The sequence below is a fragment of the Sander lucioperca genome, chromosome 22 (genome assembly GCF_008315115.2).
Source record: "Sander lucioperca isolate FBNREF2018 chromosome 22, SLUC_FBN_1.2, whole genome shotgun sequence".
In the NCBI taxonomy this organism is placed as follows: Eukaryota; Metazoa; Chordata; class Actinopteri; order Perciformes; family Percidae; genus Sander; species Sander lucioperca.
In genome coordinates this window covers 23,151,102-23,166,655 of record NC_050194.1, presented here as the reverse complement: position 1 = coordinate 23,166,655, position 15,554 = coordinate 23,151,102, and the positions used below count along the sequence as shown (strand labels likewise).

At 40.0% G+C, this 15,554-nt stretch overlaps 1 protein-coding gene across 1 annotated transcript in view; it reads left to right on the top strand.

The window, feature by feature from the left end:
• myo1d (myosin 1D) overlaps nucleotides 1-15,554 on the top strand; it is a 111,199-nt gene that overhangs the window by 65,668 nt on the left and 29,977 nt on the right. The window contains exons 17-20 of the mRNA XM_031314768.2: nucleotides 7,814-8,037; nucleotides 8,716-8,854; nucleotides 8,964-9,068; nucleotides 9,268-9,381. Of these exons, the coding sequence (XP_031170628.1) occupies nucleotides 7,814-8,037; nucleotides 8,716-8,854; nucleotides 8,964-9,068; nucleotides 9,268-9,381 (582 nt within the window). The remainder of the gene's footprint in view (nucleotides 1-7,813; nucleotides 8,038-8,715; nucleotides 8,855-8,963; nucleotides 9,069-9,267; nucleotides 9,382-15,554) is intronic.

Below are 15,554 nucleotides of genomic sequence, written 5' to 3'. Positions count from 1 at the left end.
CTGCATTAAGTATGTTGCTCCACTCCTATTCAGGTTTTTTCCTTTTATTTTTCACTCATTTATAGATGATTTAAAAATATGAATCATTCATATTGGCAGTTTTGTTTGATACTGATATTGCTCTGTGACCAGTGTATCTTTGGCTGGACTTGTTTTAAAAGATCTGCTATGTGTATTGATCACTGTTTGTGTGTCTCTGAAATCAGTAGTTAGTTAATAATTTGTCAGTGATACAATGACACCTTCAGGCGAGAATGTCAGTATCTTGGTGTGATAATGGTGCAAGCGTTGACATGCCTATGCGTCAGATCGGCGTGCAGCCAGAACATTGTCGCGTGGATAGATTGGTTTGTGAACGTGGTGTACTGCTGCCTGGCTGTCAGATTTAAGAGGCACCATGTAAAATGGCATCTCTGACTGACAGGCAGGTTGCTCAAAAAACACCAACACCTGTGCACACTCAGAACCCAGATGATGCTGACCCTGAAGCACTAAATCCTACACCTGGGAACTATGTGATTGACACTTACACATAACACCGTCATTAGATTAGAATCCAGTTTGCAGATTCCTCCACATGGTGTTGCTTTCATGTCTACCTTGCTCAGGGAGTATCTCCAAGCTCTCAGACATGAAAGGGCTTTCCAGCCAAATTAACTCCTTTAGTGGATGGATTGGTTGACCTTTGTATTGATCTGAGTGACCCTTTGCGGGCTCTTCCCACAGACATACCAGACGACTTCTCCCTAAGGAGAACCCTATCTAGTATCTCCCAGGATAAGCTGGCTTCGGTAAAAAAGGGAAAGCCCAGAGGAATATCCACCAAAACAAACATCACAGAGGTGTTGGAGGAAGCGTATTTAATCTTGCCCTCTGTCAATGTTAAGGCTGGGCATGCAGCAGTATGTGTTTCACACATGCATGCTCACTTATGCCATAATATGCACTCACTGACATACCAAATCAAATAGTGGTGTGAGAGCAGCATTGACTCCTGTATCTCTCTTGCTGTTACTCAAACAAACATCCAAGCCCGAGTCTGATCTGCTGCGCCAAGCAATCCCCTTATCAGCACCTGGCACACCACACAGCCTTGTGCCAGTCGGGGGGCCGCAGTGCCAGGACTGTCAGCCTGTGACTGAGGCTCAGACACACTCCTTGTCACTCCATTTGCCTCATGGATTTATAATAATACCACTTAGTTCGCCCCTTCAAATGACTGAAAAACACAATTTGTGAATCTGCACACTTCCCTAAAAACAGGTTGAGTGGCCCCTTGTAGTGCCACTGTCTGTCCAAATAAATTGGGAGAACATTGTGTCTCATTTTACCCCTTTAAATTACCATAACCTCTCCTTCTTTTCTTTGAGGATGGGGGAGTATTTGGAGAAAAGGATTGGGGCTGGAGGAGAGGAGGAGGCTCCTTCACAGCTCCTTCACAGCTCCATTTTAATCCTGCTGTTCTCTCCATCCTTCAATCCATCTTCATGTGCTCTTACTCACCTCATCTCTCCACTCTGGTTAGGCTACAGTCCCTCAACCTGCCCGGCCTGAAATGTATTGCAATCAAGGCCTGGTGCATTACCAGTGATAGCTCTACATCTTCCTGTATGCAACCCTGCATCGACGACACTGAAATATCTGCCTTGCTTGTACAGACCAATCTAAATCATTGCCACTTTAAGAAATGGCAACTGGATGAAAGGATCACAATGCAGCATAAATACAGATATTATACATAGGCCACCCCCCACCTTCCTTCTTTGTTAAAATGAATATTTCATAGATTCAAGCTCAGCCATCCACATCACAATAACTGTCGGCGCTTGTCAGAGCAGCGACGATGACGAGAAGAGAGACTCCCCCCTCGTGTGTATTCTGAGCCACCGCCTTAATTGCTTTCCAAAGCTTTACATAGTCTCCGTGTAGCAGTAGGTTTATCAGACGTGGCGAGTGTTGTGTCTAGGGTAGTCAGCTTTCACAGCGAGGCCACGAGGGGCTTGTCTGAGCAAGAGCTAAATGAAAATGTCTTTAAAGGATAAAGAACCTTATTTTTTTTTTATTATTTTAGTATTGTTTCCCAGTGGATAACTTCCGTCTTGAGGCAATAAATTGTCCAGTAATGACTAAAACCAATTGTTTTTGGAAAATCTGACTGACAAAGGGAGTAATCTGTGGATAGCTCTGTGCAGCCCTCTTGTGAATAGCAGGCTTTTTAGTGCAAGAATAGCACTGTCTCCTCTCTGCTTAACTGTCCAGAACTGATCTCTCTCCTGCTAGACCTCAGCAGAAACATGATCTCTAATCCTCTGATCCCCTTCTGAACCTGCAAAGTGTTTTAAGTTATCATCCAAAGCTATCACCTCCACAAAAACTTCACCGGATGAGAGCACTGCAGCAGATCAAAGGAAGATGGTTTAACTTTTTTTGTAACAATCATGCTGCTGGATTTTAAAGAGAGGAAATGCGCTTCCTCTGTTATGTGGAAACTGACATTTTTTTTCTGTCTCCTACTATGTCGTCCCTTTGCTATATTCTTGTTATGATTCTCTACTCTGCTATTCTTCGGTGATCAATATTCAAAGAAAAGCCATTTCAGAATAATTTCGTGATGGCTATAGAATCGACTGAATCTGTGCTTTCTTTCAACGCTGTAGTCTAAATAATATCCTGCAGTACACAACACCAAACTCTAAAAGACTGTAACCATGGGTCTTTCTCCATGGCAACTGATGTGGGGCTCACAGCTTTTTTTTTCTTAGATTTTGCTTCCAGTTGTCACAAAAAAATCTTTTAATTTAATAATATTCAAAGTTCGTATGTGTTCATTTTAATTAATTAATGGAGGAAGAAAAATTTTATATATATATAAAAACATATTGACAATTCAAGGGTTGCAACTAACTTTGATTAATCTGCTTATTATTTTCTCGATTTATTGTTTGGTCTATAAAATGTCAGAAAATAATAAAAGCTTACCATCGCATTTTTCCAATGTTTGTTTTGTCCAGCCAACAGTCAAAAACCCAAATAATAATGTATTATTAATTCAGATAGTTGTTTTACTATCATGAAATCCAAAGAAATACTCATATTTTAGGAGCTACAAATCTTGAGTTTGTTGGATTTTTGCTCAACAATTATTAAAGTTGCCCTGTGGAGATTTTCCTGCACAATTTAAAATATTAAAGAAAATGGACTTTGCAAATATTTTATGAAGAAATGCATTCAACACATTTGTTGAGCTCAAGGATGCAAAGTGCAATCTGGGCAGAAACTCTGAATGTAAACATTTAGGTCTTAAATTTCTGTCTCTCTACTAATCAATTAATCGACTGTTTCAGCTCTCGTGAGTTTTTACTGTAGATATTTAGGATTCTTAGTAATTGAGTAAAGAACACTAGTGAAGTCCATTGTGTATATATTGTATTGTACAGCACTAATGGAACCTTTACTGATGCTGTAATGATTAGCCATCTTTCTTTTACTTCATGGTTGAAGTGGGTGGATCTAGTCTACTGTATTCATGCTTTACTTCCTCTAAGTTGATTTTATTTTGGTTTCTTCAAACATGTTTGAATAGTGCGTGTTACTTTTAAGCTTGTACTGCTGACCATCGGCAATATTCTTCCAATCTATTTTGTCCAGTCCCATCTAATTGATGGATGGGCCATCCATCGCTATTCCATTTAATCTTCAATACTGTCTCTCCTAATTAGACTGTATTGTTCAAGATCACTTTGAACACATTTGTCATATCGTTAGAGTGTTAGCCCGGAGCTAAGACTTTAAACTGATGTAATACTGGGAGTTATGATTAAAGAAATCAGTGTATCGTGGTGTTAGTGTTACTGGTGGGTGAGTGCTGCTCACCAAAGCCCTTTATTGATTTATGATAATGACTGCTGGCCTGTGCCTTGGCCCAATGTCTCTCTATGACAGGCTGTGTCCAGAGCACATTGCGGCCTCACTAAATTGTGTCACATGCTCTTGATTTCGCCTCCCTCCACCCACTGTGTGCATCGAGCATGTCACTGGAAAACCAGCTCAATATCCCCAGAGGATGTGGAAACTCAGGCGTTGAGCAGCGGATTGCAGTCAAGTGTGTCAGTGGTGCAGACCGGCCTATCTGTCTCTCCATGTCGGAATTTGGTCATGTTTTTTTTCTCCCCCCCCCCGACTCTAGGGGACAACAAGGTGAAGGATTGTTTTTGTATTGGACCTTTCAAATTGCCAACACTGCAGTTCAGTTAATGGCCTTTTATAAGAGCTGCACTCCTAATACTTTTAGATTAAAGACATTCAGTTGCCAGTAATGGGTCCTCTCTGTGTTCTGCTCTGCTCAACATCCCAACCGAAACCTTCCAGCGCTCACCAGTTGTCCTGGCCCGTGTGATGTGTGAATGCTTTTATTCAGTGTGCATTACAAACCAGCTCTCTGAAAGCTCTGCCTAATTTACTGTAACACTCTGGATACAGTTTGAATTTAAATGAAAGTAACTCTTAACCTTCACAGAGACAACTAAGTCAGCTGCAGTTGGGGCCGGCAGTAATAATCCATTCATTCCTCCCACCGCTGTCACGCTGAACATGTGGGAGAGTCATTTCAGGGGTCGATTAGTGATGAATATGTACAGAAGTTGCTCCTCTTTTCTCACTCTCATCCATTATGTATTAGAGACAGACAGTGCAGCATGGAGGAAACAGAGGATTAGGTCGTCAACTGCCATTTTGCCAGAAGAGCACCTTTTGAGACCTAAAATAACGCAGGATTAGAGGAGCTATTTTTGTACCTGAATAGATGTTGCTTGCTTGGCATAGACATAAAGAACTCACACACAATATACGATGTTTAGATATGAATACAGTCTGTGTCTTTAAAGATGAAGCAAGGCAAAAACATAAAGGGTGCTTTAACATAGCATGAGCTAAGAAAAACAGCCCTGTTTTCAGCTGTAAGACCGTGTATGTTTTAGGTCAATCAAATGCGTTTTTAAATTCTTTATTTAGCTTTAGAAGTGGTTGAATTTTCCTCAGATTTTGGTTAAATAGAATTTGGAGATGCATGGTTTTCAGCAGATAGATGTGACAGAAAATACATACAGTAAGACATGCTTTCCATTACAAAGACTTGGACAAAGGATAGGGCAAAAGTACAATTGATATGAAGGACTGTGACTATGTACTTTCTAATCTGCCCTGCCATTTCTGTCTTTTGTTGTTACTAGAGCAGTGGCAGTTCAAACCGTGCCTGTTGGGAAAAGGGCTGATTGCTTGGCCTCTGGTATTGCTGCTTGCAGCTTTCGTGAGAACCGCTCATCCAAACAACTTCACACTTAACACTGCGCTTCGTTGAGTCCTAAGCAATAAACCTGCCATGACATAGTTACGTCCCCTAGCAAAGCTATATATGCAGCATTTGCTACCTAGGCTATTTCTAGGAACAAAAACGTCCTTTCCAAACATTACATCGCTAGTTTGCTACAATGTAACATCTCTGGCTTCGTTTTCTTCATCTGTTTTTGATTTAAAATCAAATTTCCTAGGTCTGGAAAAGTCTTGGAAAAAAGGTGAAGGTAGTTTACAGTTCTGTTTGTGTTCAAGGTTCCGAATGGTCATGGAAATGATAGAGGTCCTTGAACAGTCATGGAAAAGTTTAGAATTTTCTTCCATAAAAATGTGTTTGAACCCTGCAGTAGGCTTTTACTCTGTATTCATTGACATCCTGGGCACAGATTTCTCAACTTTTTATTCTGATAGGGCTGACCTCAGATTGCTGGATATCCCACATGATTACATAAACTGTAGAGCTTAAAATAAATTCAAATTAATGCTTCCGTTTCTGAGAAAGACAGTGTGACCAGGCTGGCTTGGTGATTAACTGACTCTCCTTCTTTCATTGATGTCGGTGTGATGCGGCTTCTTCAAAAGGCCGCCCTCTTCCCAGTTCAGAACTAATGCTGTGGTGAATCAGTGCTCTGAAGCAGATCATTCAGTTATGACTCTCCAGTTGATGCTACGTTCCTTTAGTTAAAAAGTGACATTTAATATTAGGAAAATAATACCAGTAGTACAACTTAAACACACATTTGCAGCTGATATGGTTGCAAAGTTATCATCTTGAAAGGACATGAATTAATCTGCTGTTTCCATTTTCCAGAGGTGCATGACTTATTTTCTTCTATGCAAATTATTACACCGCCAGTCTCCACAGTTTTATTATGCAAATGCAAGAAATCCTTTTTCTGTGCCGTCGGCCACCCCCACACTTTAAAAGATTAAATATTCATGATCTTCATCATTACTCTGCATTACACATTGAAGATATTCAGGAGTAAGACTCTCGGGCGGTATTGCTTTAAATTTGTGACTGTTAGATCTGTGACACTAAATGCACTCTAGCACTGATTATTTAAGATTATTTAGGTACAATGTAGTCAAATAAATGTATAAATAATTGAGGAGTTGTGTGAATGTGTCTTAGAAAGAAAGAAAAAGCATACAGTAAGAGGGGAGCATATGGTGGTGATTGTAGTGAGGGCGGATCAGGACTTATGGTTCCCTGCGGTCCCACTTAACCAGCTATAATTCATGTTTTAGAGGGTCTGATGGCCACTCAACCTATGTGTGGTTACAGGCAGGCTTGGGGTCCTTATTTGAGTCTTAATCCATGTTATTCAAACACTACAAGCACTGACTTACAACAAATAAATATGTAACCATGTATAATGAATTCTAATGATGAGTAATGAAAAAAATATTTTTTTGTATAATTAAGAAAATGGCAGTATGATGCATTGGAACACACATTTGTGTATTAGCTTCTACAGCAATATGCAGCTGTATTATTGCAACAATCTTTACTTTGATTTAGATTTTACTGCAGAGGTTGTACCTCTTTATGGTCAGCTTTTTTACCACCGCTGCATAAGAGCTTAAAATAGCCCGGTTAGGGGAGTATAGTCTACTAAATAAATGATTAAAATCTAGATACAGCAGGTCTAAACATCCCCTCATCCCTTCCTCCAGTGCTAAAAGGGGAACTCTAACTTCTCTCAGTTATTATTAGCCAAGATGGGTCCTGGGACTTCAGCCTAATTCAGGCTGGGTTCAGATGTCTACCCGGATGTCCCTCTTCTCGGCCGGTAAACATCCGGTACCTTCCGCTTTCTTTGGGTTGTAATTCTAAACTCAGTGGATTTCTGAGGACTATGGTTAACTGCTCCTCAGATCTCTGCAGGGTAAATCCAGACAGCTAGCTAGACTGTCTGTCCAATCTGAGATTTCTGTTGCACGACTAAAACAACTTTTGAATGTACACGTTCCACCAAAACAAGTTCCTTCCCATGGCTCCGCCCGGAGCTTAGCAATTGTGGTTGGTTTAAAGAAATGGCAATAAACCAGAGCACGTTTTTCTCCCATACCGGAATGCTATGTGGACTAGCAAGACCCTCCTCTGCAGCGCTGTAGAGGAAGGTCTGGCAAAGCGAGAGTAGCCTGAACCTAACCAATACAACCAACGAAGGCAACGAGTACTAGTCAATCAGAGGCAGAGTAGGGCAGGACATTCCTTCCCCATCCTAGGAAATGCAAATTGGTGTACAGTAATGTCCCGTTCTAATGTCGTGCATCATGGGAAATGTAGAATCCAGCATTTCTAGAGTTTGACTACTAAAAGTGATTGGTTTTGGCCAATTCTTTTTTTAAGAACTTTTAATTTTTAAGGACCCGTGCAGCAGTTGTGTTCCAAGTGTAATCTACAGAGGCTTCATTAATTACAATACATTTTCATGATGTTGTCCTGTGTCTCCAGGTGTGGAGGGGCACCATAGCCAGAATGCGATATCGGCGGATGAGAGCGGCCCTCGTCATCCTGCGGGCCTACCGACGCTACAAGGTGAAATCTTACATCCGCGAGGTCAACCGGCGCTTCAAAAATGTCCGATCCATGAAGGACTACGGCAAGCATGTGAAATGGCCAACGCCCCCCAAAGTCCTGCGCAAGTTTGAAGAGGCACTCAGGAGCATCTATAACAGGTACTAACATATTTTAGATAACACTACTTTAACTTTAAATGTGACTGCTGTATATCTGCGGCCATTTCAAGATTCACAAGCTGCTATATTTGTGCTAAGTTGGTCCTTTTACAGAGTAGGTTCAGGGTTAATTCTCTTCATTTCAAAAATTAAGTCAAACTGAATTTAAATAAAAAAATTAAAGAAAAATACTCTTAATCAACCTTTTTAAGATAAAATGTTTTTAAATTGCTTTCTTTTGAAGAAAATTACCTTCCTGAATTGACTGAACTGAAAGTGGATCTGAACGCAGGAGAGAACGCATGGCCTCGAGTGTTATATTACAACCAGACGAATCCGTTTGAAGCAACTTACACATGTTTCCTTCTGCCTTGGGCTCACACTGTGAATTGATTTTTCTTTCTCCATCAAAGACTCATCACCGCTTTTCATCCCAATGTCTGCTTGTTTGCTTTTTTCTATTTGGCACAGTCAGTATATAGCCTTCCTAGAGAATGATGTTGGCTGTCAGGCCATGTGAGTGAAAGGCCAATAAGTATAGTACAGCTGGGGTTCTCTGCAGTCCTGCTATACCGCCCCGCTGATCCAGGCCTTGTGCAGAAATCTCAATGGAGAAAGTCGATTTTCCTCTGCTCTTAGTTCTCTCTTTGTGTGTTTGTTTGATGTGTTTACCTCCAGGTGGTGGGCATGGACACTGATCAAAGGTCTCTCTCCAGAAGAGGCCCTGCAGGTGAGGGCCAAGGTAGCCAGCCTAGAGGCCCTGAAGGGCCAGAGGGCCGACTTGGGGCTACAGAGAGCCTGGGAAGGAAACTACCTGGTGAGTATGTGGGATGGCAGTGTGGGTGCATACTGGGTGTACTGTGTCTGCATTCCTTGAAATAAGTGGAGTGTTCTAAAAGGTTTTCTGTGTTTTTTGTGCCCGACAGAAGCGAGACAGCGCTGATACGGCTGCATCATTCACACTGGTTTCCAGCGAGCTGCAGCGAAAAGACAAATTCATGAGAGTTTTGTTCTCCTGCAACGTGCGCAAGGTAGTAAAAAGGCTTTAAGGGAATTTATCCACTCCTAACCACATGCACATACAGTCACAACATGCATCTGTCTGTGCAAACAAATAAACCCAACTGCTCGTGGTTTGTGCCATCCTTCTGCAGGGTGTTTAGATCTGTGTGTACAGCATGTGTGCTCTAATCCTGTGGGGTGACTAATGAGGAGCTTTGTGTTTCCCAGATCAACCGTTTCCACAAGGCGGAGGACCGGGCTGTGCTCATCACTGACCGCCACCTGTACAAGATGGACCCCCTGAAGCAGTACAAACCCATGAAAAGCATCCCCCTCTACAACGTATGGCACACTCTATTCCTCTCTAACAGCCTCCTTTATGACAGACACAGGGAGGCTCATTAGACACAGGTGTAATAGCATTTTAGTGCAGATTTCCAAAGCGGTTTCATAAATTGGCCTAATAGAAGGACAGAAATGCAAATCCATAAAACACTTTCACGTGTAACAGATCAGAATGAGAATGGCTTATGTAGAATTGCTTTTGAATTTAATTGAATTAAATGTTACACACTTCAAAATGAAACACCATAAATCGCATTACCTCAAGATAATGCTGCAAACAGCACAAGAGTCTTGTTTTAATGTATCTAAAGTGTAGCCTGAAATGAATTACAGCTAGCTGAGCTAACCAGCTGACAGCAGCTACAGTTAGCAGCAGTTAGCCTTAGCACTAACCACAAATCACTTTAGCAACGAGTAAAGCTTTCCGTCCATCAGGAAACTCCGTGAATCACAGCGCCAAGGCAGTGCTGCTGGAGGACATCGGACGGGAAACCAGGAAATGTTTTCTCTATAAAATATGATACAGTTTTACCAAAATCAGTGGTAGTATCGTAAAGCAGTACGCACTTATCTCAGCAGATCGTACCCGCTCGCCAAAGCTACAAGTACAAGAACAGGTGTTCGCAGCGCGCAGTGGGAATGGCACCATTCTCCCTATTACAAGTCAGAGTAGCATCAGAATGATTTTGAAGCTGTTATTTTAAAGTAAAATAGTTACACAATGTTGCTTTTAAAGACAAAAATGTACTACACGATAAGCAGCAGTGATTTAAACTCTATTCCAATTAACTATTTAATATGGACTATACTCCCTCCGACCAAGTTTTATGACAATGGCTGCCTCATTATACAGAGACCATAGTGTATATCAGAAAGAGAGCTCTCTATGCCTGCTTCATTAGAAAAAAATGTATGAATTGCCTGGTTTCATTATTGAAGACCTAATGCAGTAATAGGATTATTTTGAACATGCTTCTCATTAGTTTAAATGTATATGCATGTACAGTAGAGTACTGTACATGTTGTGTTTAAAATGGACAGACTGGATAATAAAAATTGTAAATATATATTTTAGATTAGAGGTTTCAGGAAAGCTGGTTTGAAAGTGGTTGAACAAATATCAATTTAAATACATATATATATGGAATAGCGTCTACAGTATATCAGTTTTACAATCATGTTGTTGACAGGGAATTTCATTTCATATTTTTTTTTTTTTTACTGAACCAATTAGACTACAACTATTTCGATAATCAATTGACCATTAAGGTCATTTAACAAGCAAAAATAGTAAATATTTGGTTTCTCAAGCTTCTCAAATGTCAGGATTTGCTTATTGGTTGTGTTTCATGTCACCTTATTTGGATATCTTTGGACTTCAGACTTACGTACTGTAGTCAGACAAAACAACTAGACATTTTCTGACATTTTATCGGCCAAACAATTATTTGATTATGAAATATTCATGAGTTGCAGCCCTATTTGAGACTTTCTATCACAAATGTTAATTTTATAAAGCAGTAAGATATACATGACATTTACATTCCTCCTGTATATCCTGCTGTATGTGAGAGCAGCTGCAGCAGAGGTGACAGTATTATCTCTGGTTTTCACATCTCACCAGCCTGTTATCCTGTGGCAACATGTCAATATGCAAAATATCTCATTCAGCTCTACGATTGGCTGCTTTTAATTCATGTTCACAATGTGATAGGCCCATTAAGGCTGCTACATGCACACAGCACATGAGGCTGTTTCCATGGCAAGTGTGTGTGTGTGTGTTGACTTCATGTTACTTGTTTTTTTCACAAGCACAGGAAATTTCACCTTAAATGCAACTGATTTTGTCAGTTGCATTTAAGGTGAAATTTCCTTCCTCTTGTTTTCTTGAATCTTCTTACACGAATGTAATTTATTTCTTGACAAGAGGCTGCAGTTGTCATTTTGTTTTTAACCCCTTTTTTTGTATACCTGCTCAGAAAAAGACAGTTTGACATTTAGGGGAAATATAATTAATCGCTGTCTTGCCAGGCAACCAGCAAAGACTACAGGATGTCACCAAGTCTACCCATCCAATAAATAGTTCAGCAAATAACCCCCCTGTAAAACAATAATTTATCGTCTTTACACTTTAGTTTTTGTACAGATTAAACAAATAGGATATAACGTGGTAACGAGTGAGTGGTACTGTAGTCGGATTGTGTTAGCTGTTTCCCCCGGTTTCCAGTCTTAATGCTAAGCTAACCGTCTCCTGGCTGTAGCTTCACATTTAACGGATATATGTGAGACTAGTATCGATCCTCTCATCTAACTCAAGTTTCAAGAACTTTAAGCACAACAAAATCACATCAGCCGCAAATGTTGCATTGTATTAAGACTTAAAATAAGGCATGAATGAGATAAGAGATCATAAATATCAGCGATAAAATCACAGAATCTAAGCAATAAAAGTACAAAATGCAATATGAGTTATAATACAATAACGATAAAATAGTGTGCAAAGCAGCAGCAGCAGCAACAAACATCCAGTAAAGTGCAGTATGACAGATATGGAGTTATGTGTAACTCTCAGCAAGCACAAAGATGCATAGAATTCTCATACAAAAGTATTTAAATAACGGCTCAAAGTCTCATACTATAGCTATTAGGGGTGGGAAAAATAATCCATTCTTAGATGCATCGCGATTCTCTCTAGAACGATTCGATTATCGATTCTGATAAGTTAATCGATTATTTATTTTATTTAAGATTTTTTGATTTTTAAGTGTTTTATGATTTTTATTTAAAAGTTACTGTCTCCAGACAAGTACAAATCAGAAAACAGAGTGACTGAAAGAGGATGGGATAATGGACAACAACTTAGAGTTTAGGCAGAAAAAAACACACAAAATGGCCAAAAGGAAAAATAAATTAAATATTATATATATACACATGATCTAATAAGACATACATAAAATAATTAGGCAAAACACATCTAGGCTGTTCATCTACTTTATCACATTACATCTGACCACCTCATGTTTCATGTTCTAAGAAGCCAATTCTCCACCTTTAAACATGACTGAGCCTCTGACGTGGAAGATTACTGAGAGAGAAGGGGACTTTCACGAGCATGTTTAAGGCTTAAGCATGGAATGACTACCAAACAAAAACCTCAGTAGATAAAAAACATTTCATTAAAACGTGACAAATATTGTATATGTCAAAATCTAAGCTTTGTCTAGCTGCTTTGTATAGGAAGTGATTAGCAAACTCTGAGTAGCAAACTCAGATTTATATGTATATTTTTTTAAATCACGCATGGAAATGTACATTAAAAAATCGATAATCGGTTTAGAATCGAATCGTTGGCCTCTGAATCGGAATCAAATCGTGAGGTGCCAAGAGATTCCCACCCCTAATAGCTATGGGTGTGGCCAGCATAAACAAATGGGGTAAAAACTAGTGCTGTCAAACGATTAAAATATTTAAACGCGATTAATCGCTTTAATGTCATAGTTAACTCACAATGAATCGCAATTAATTGCATATTTTTATCTATTCTAAATGTCCCTAGATTTCTTTTTGTCCAATTATTTATTCTCATTTAAATGCTCTTATCAACATGGAAAAGTGGATCAGCTTGCTTTGTGCTTTTGTCGCCTGGCTTTGACGAGGAGGCGAAGAATTCGTATCAGCTGTGTGCTTGGCCATCAAGTTGGTATCTCAGACTGGACGTGCTGCGATGATAGCTCAGTTCACAACGACAAAACACACAGATCACTTTGGTCTTGTCAATGGAACCATTTGGCAACTTTTTTAAAGTAGACTTTCCATTCAGAATCTTCTTGGCAACCATTTCGGCATCTCGCGCTCGCCATCCACTCAAAACCTAACGTTAGCCTACTACTCTTTGGCCGGCTCCAAGCCCAAATAAGTGTGTGCGGCGTGCCTGTTGTTTAGTTTCCGGTCTAGCTAGATCCGGTGTGGTGTTGTAGTTTTTCTAACGTTACTAGTTGTTGCAACAGCATGTGAAAAAAACTACAAAGTTTGCTATGCCAAAAATAACGTTAATCTCGCGATAAAAACATTGACGTCGTTAAAATGGGTTTAACTGACAGCACTAGTAAAAACATTTTGAGGGTGGTGTAATTTGTCTTAACACTCAAACGGCCCTTTGAAGAGAAGATGACCAGCCAATGTGTCTTCACTCACTGATATTTCTGATTGTAACCAACAAGCTCTGAGATGATACATATTGCTCACCAGGTTTATGCACCACTGACCTTGGAGGTGAGGCAGAAGTGAGACAGGAAGTGAAGGTGTAATACATTAATCTCTGAGGCGGATATGCCCCCGTCGTCTGGTGAAATGAGTGAGATATGAGGCCGGTGTGCGGTGACAACTGAGACGAGACACCCCAGTGTTTAATCTGACAAAGTGACATGTGGGAATTAGAGAGTTTGGAGATGGACACCTAAAGCCTGTATCGCTGCATCTGGAAGTGAAATGAGGATATGGAGTTGAGACAGATGGTGGCAGACAGAGAGCAGCATGAGTTTAGGAGATTCTTAGTTATTGTTCATTCAGAGAGAGTGAGTGTCACACACACACACACACACACACACACTGAGTTGATAGATAGGCTCAGTCCCATACACATAGCATATGGAGAGCCATCAGTGTTGTTAAAGAACAAGGCGGGCAAAGTATGGTTTGCAGCTTTCACACATTGGCAGTGACTCAACAAGATTAGTTCAGTACAAACGCATTAAAACCAAAAGATATACTGAAGGGTAGAGACATTTACAGCTTTTGTAACCTCGCTTTTAAAACCTGAAATAAAAATGTTTGTGTCTGTTTTTTTATCTTAAGAATTTGTTGTATTTTTTCCCTTTTATTGGCTGACTCGATATTCAAAGCATTAATATAGCAGACAACTGCTGTTTGCTATGTAAAGATATAGTGGAGTAATGACGTCACACCCCCTCTGTGTGTGTTGTAATCCGAGCTTCTCTGTTCTTTATTTTGAGAGTTGGCCGCGCGTGCATGTTAGGGCCTTGTACGTTGTTATCATACGCCTAGGAGCTGTGTGGAGGCAATCCCTGACCACTTTTTTTGTATTTCGAGTACAGCACCTGTTAAAGTTGGTTATATTCTATATTTTTGTTATTTTCAACAAATCCCATTTAAACACTATACAGGGAAGTATTGTGAATTTATCAAAGCCTGATATATCTTCTTTCTCTGTGCCCTAGAGCTCCATTGTTGTCCAAAAACTATTAAAAACCCATCAGTGAGCCACACTGTTGCACTGGGTGACATGTCCCTTCTTTACCATGAACACACACACTGTAGTTTTTTACTCAGTCCCACATACATCTTAAATGTGCTGTAAATATAAATAAATAAATGTGGATTAATCAGCCGATGAAAATAGTCCCCCACAAGTGCACTATTTCCTCCTGTTTGATTGATAAAAATTATAATGACCAGCTGTTGTAGTAAATTACAGAACTTTTTTTTTATTTTTTTTTATTTACATCTTCAGTAGGATGTAAATCTTTAAAAACACAATAGGTTTCATTAAGTAAACAACTGAAAAAGTGTTTTGGTCTTTTCATATTTGTTGACAATGAGATAAATATAGAAAATGGCCAGCCTTATCATTTAACAGCAGTCATCCTTTTAGTCCCCATCATATCACTGATTAGAACCACTGCCCTGCTGTATCTGTAACACCGGGCCTTTTTAAATGTCAAGCTGAGTGGGTGAGTGGAAACGAACAAGTGCAAAGGCGGGTGAGAAGGAGGTTAGAGAGAAAGAGGGGCGAAGAGGAGGAGATAGAGTTGTAGGCTGAGAGCCACGGCAGCGTGACGCAGAGCTATCGATCGGAGAAGGTCACACAGAGGGGGAAAGCAGTTAGCTCATTGTTGATTAGCACTGATAGGCTAACCCCATACTGTGTATTTACAGCTGCAGGGCAGCATGAAGGCTGATAAATGGCTCGTACTACAGAGATGAGCCTACTACTGTGGATTTACACGCCAATTAATGCCTGTGCAGCAAAAGTGGGATAGTTACACTGTACGTCTTCTTTGCATAAAACAAATACTGATGAAGAAATGGTGAATTATCCATCATGCATCAGTGACTCATCTCACCATCTTCTCGCGTTTCATTTTCTATTC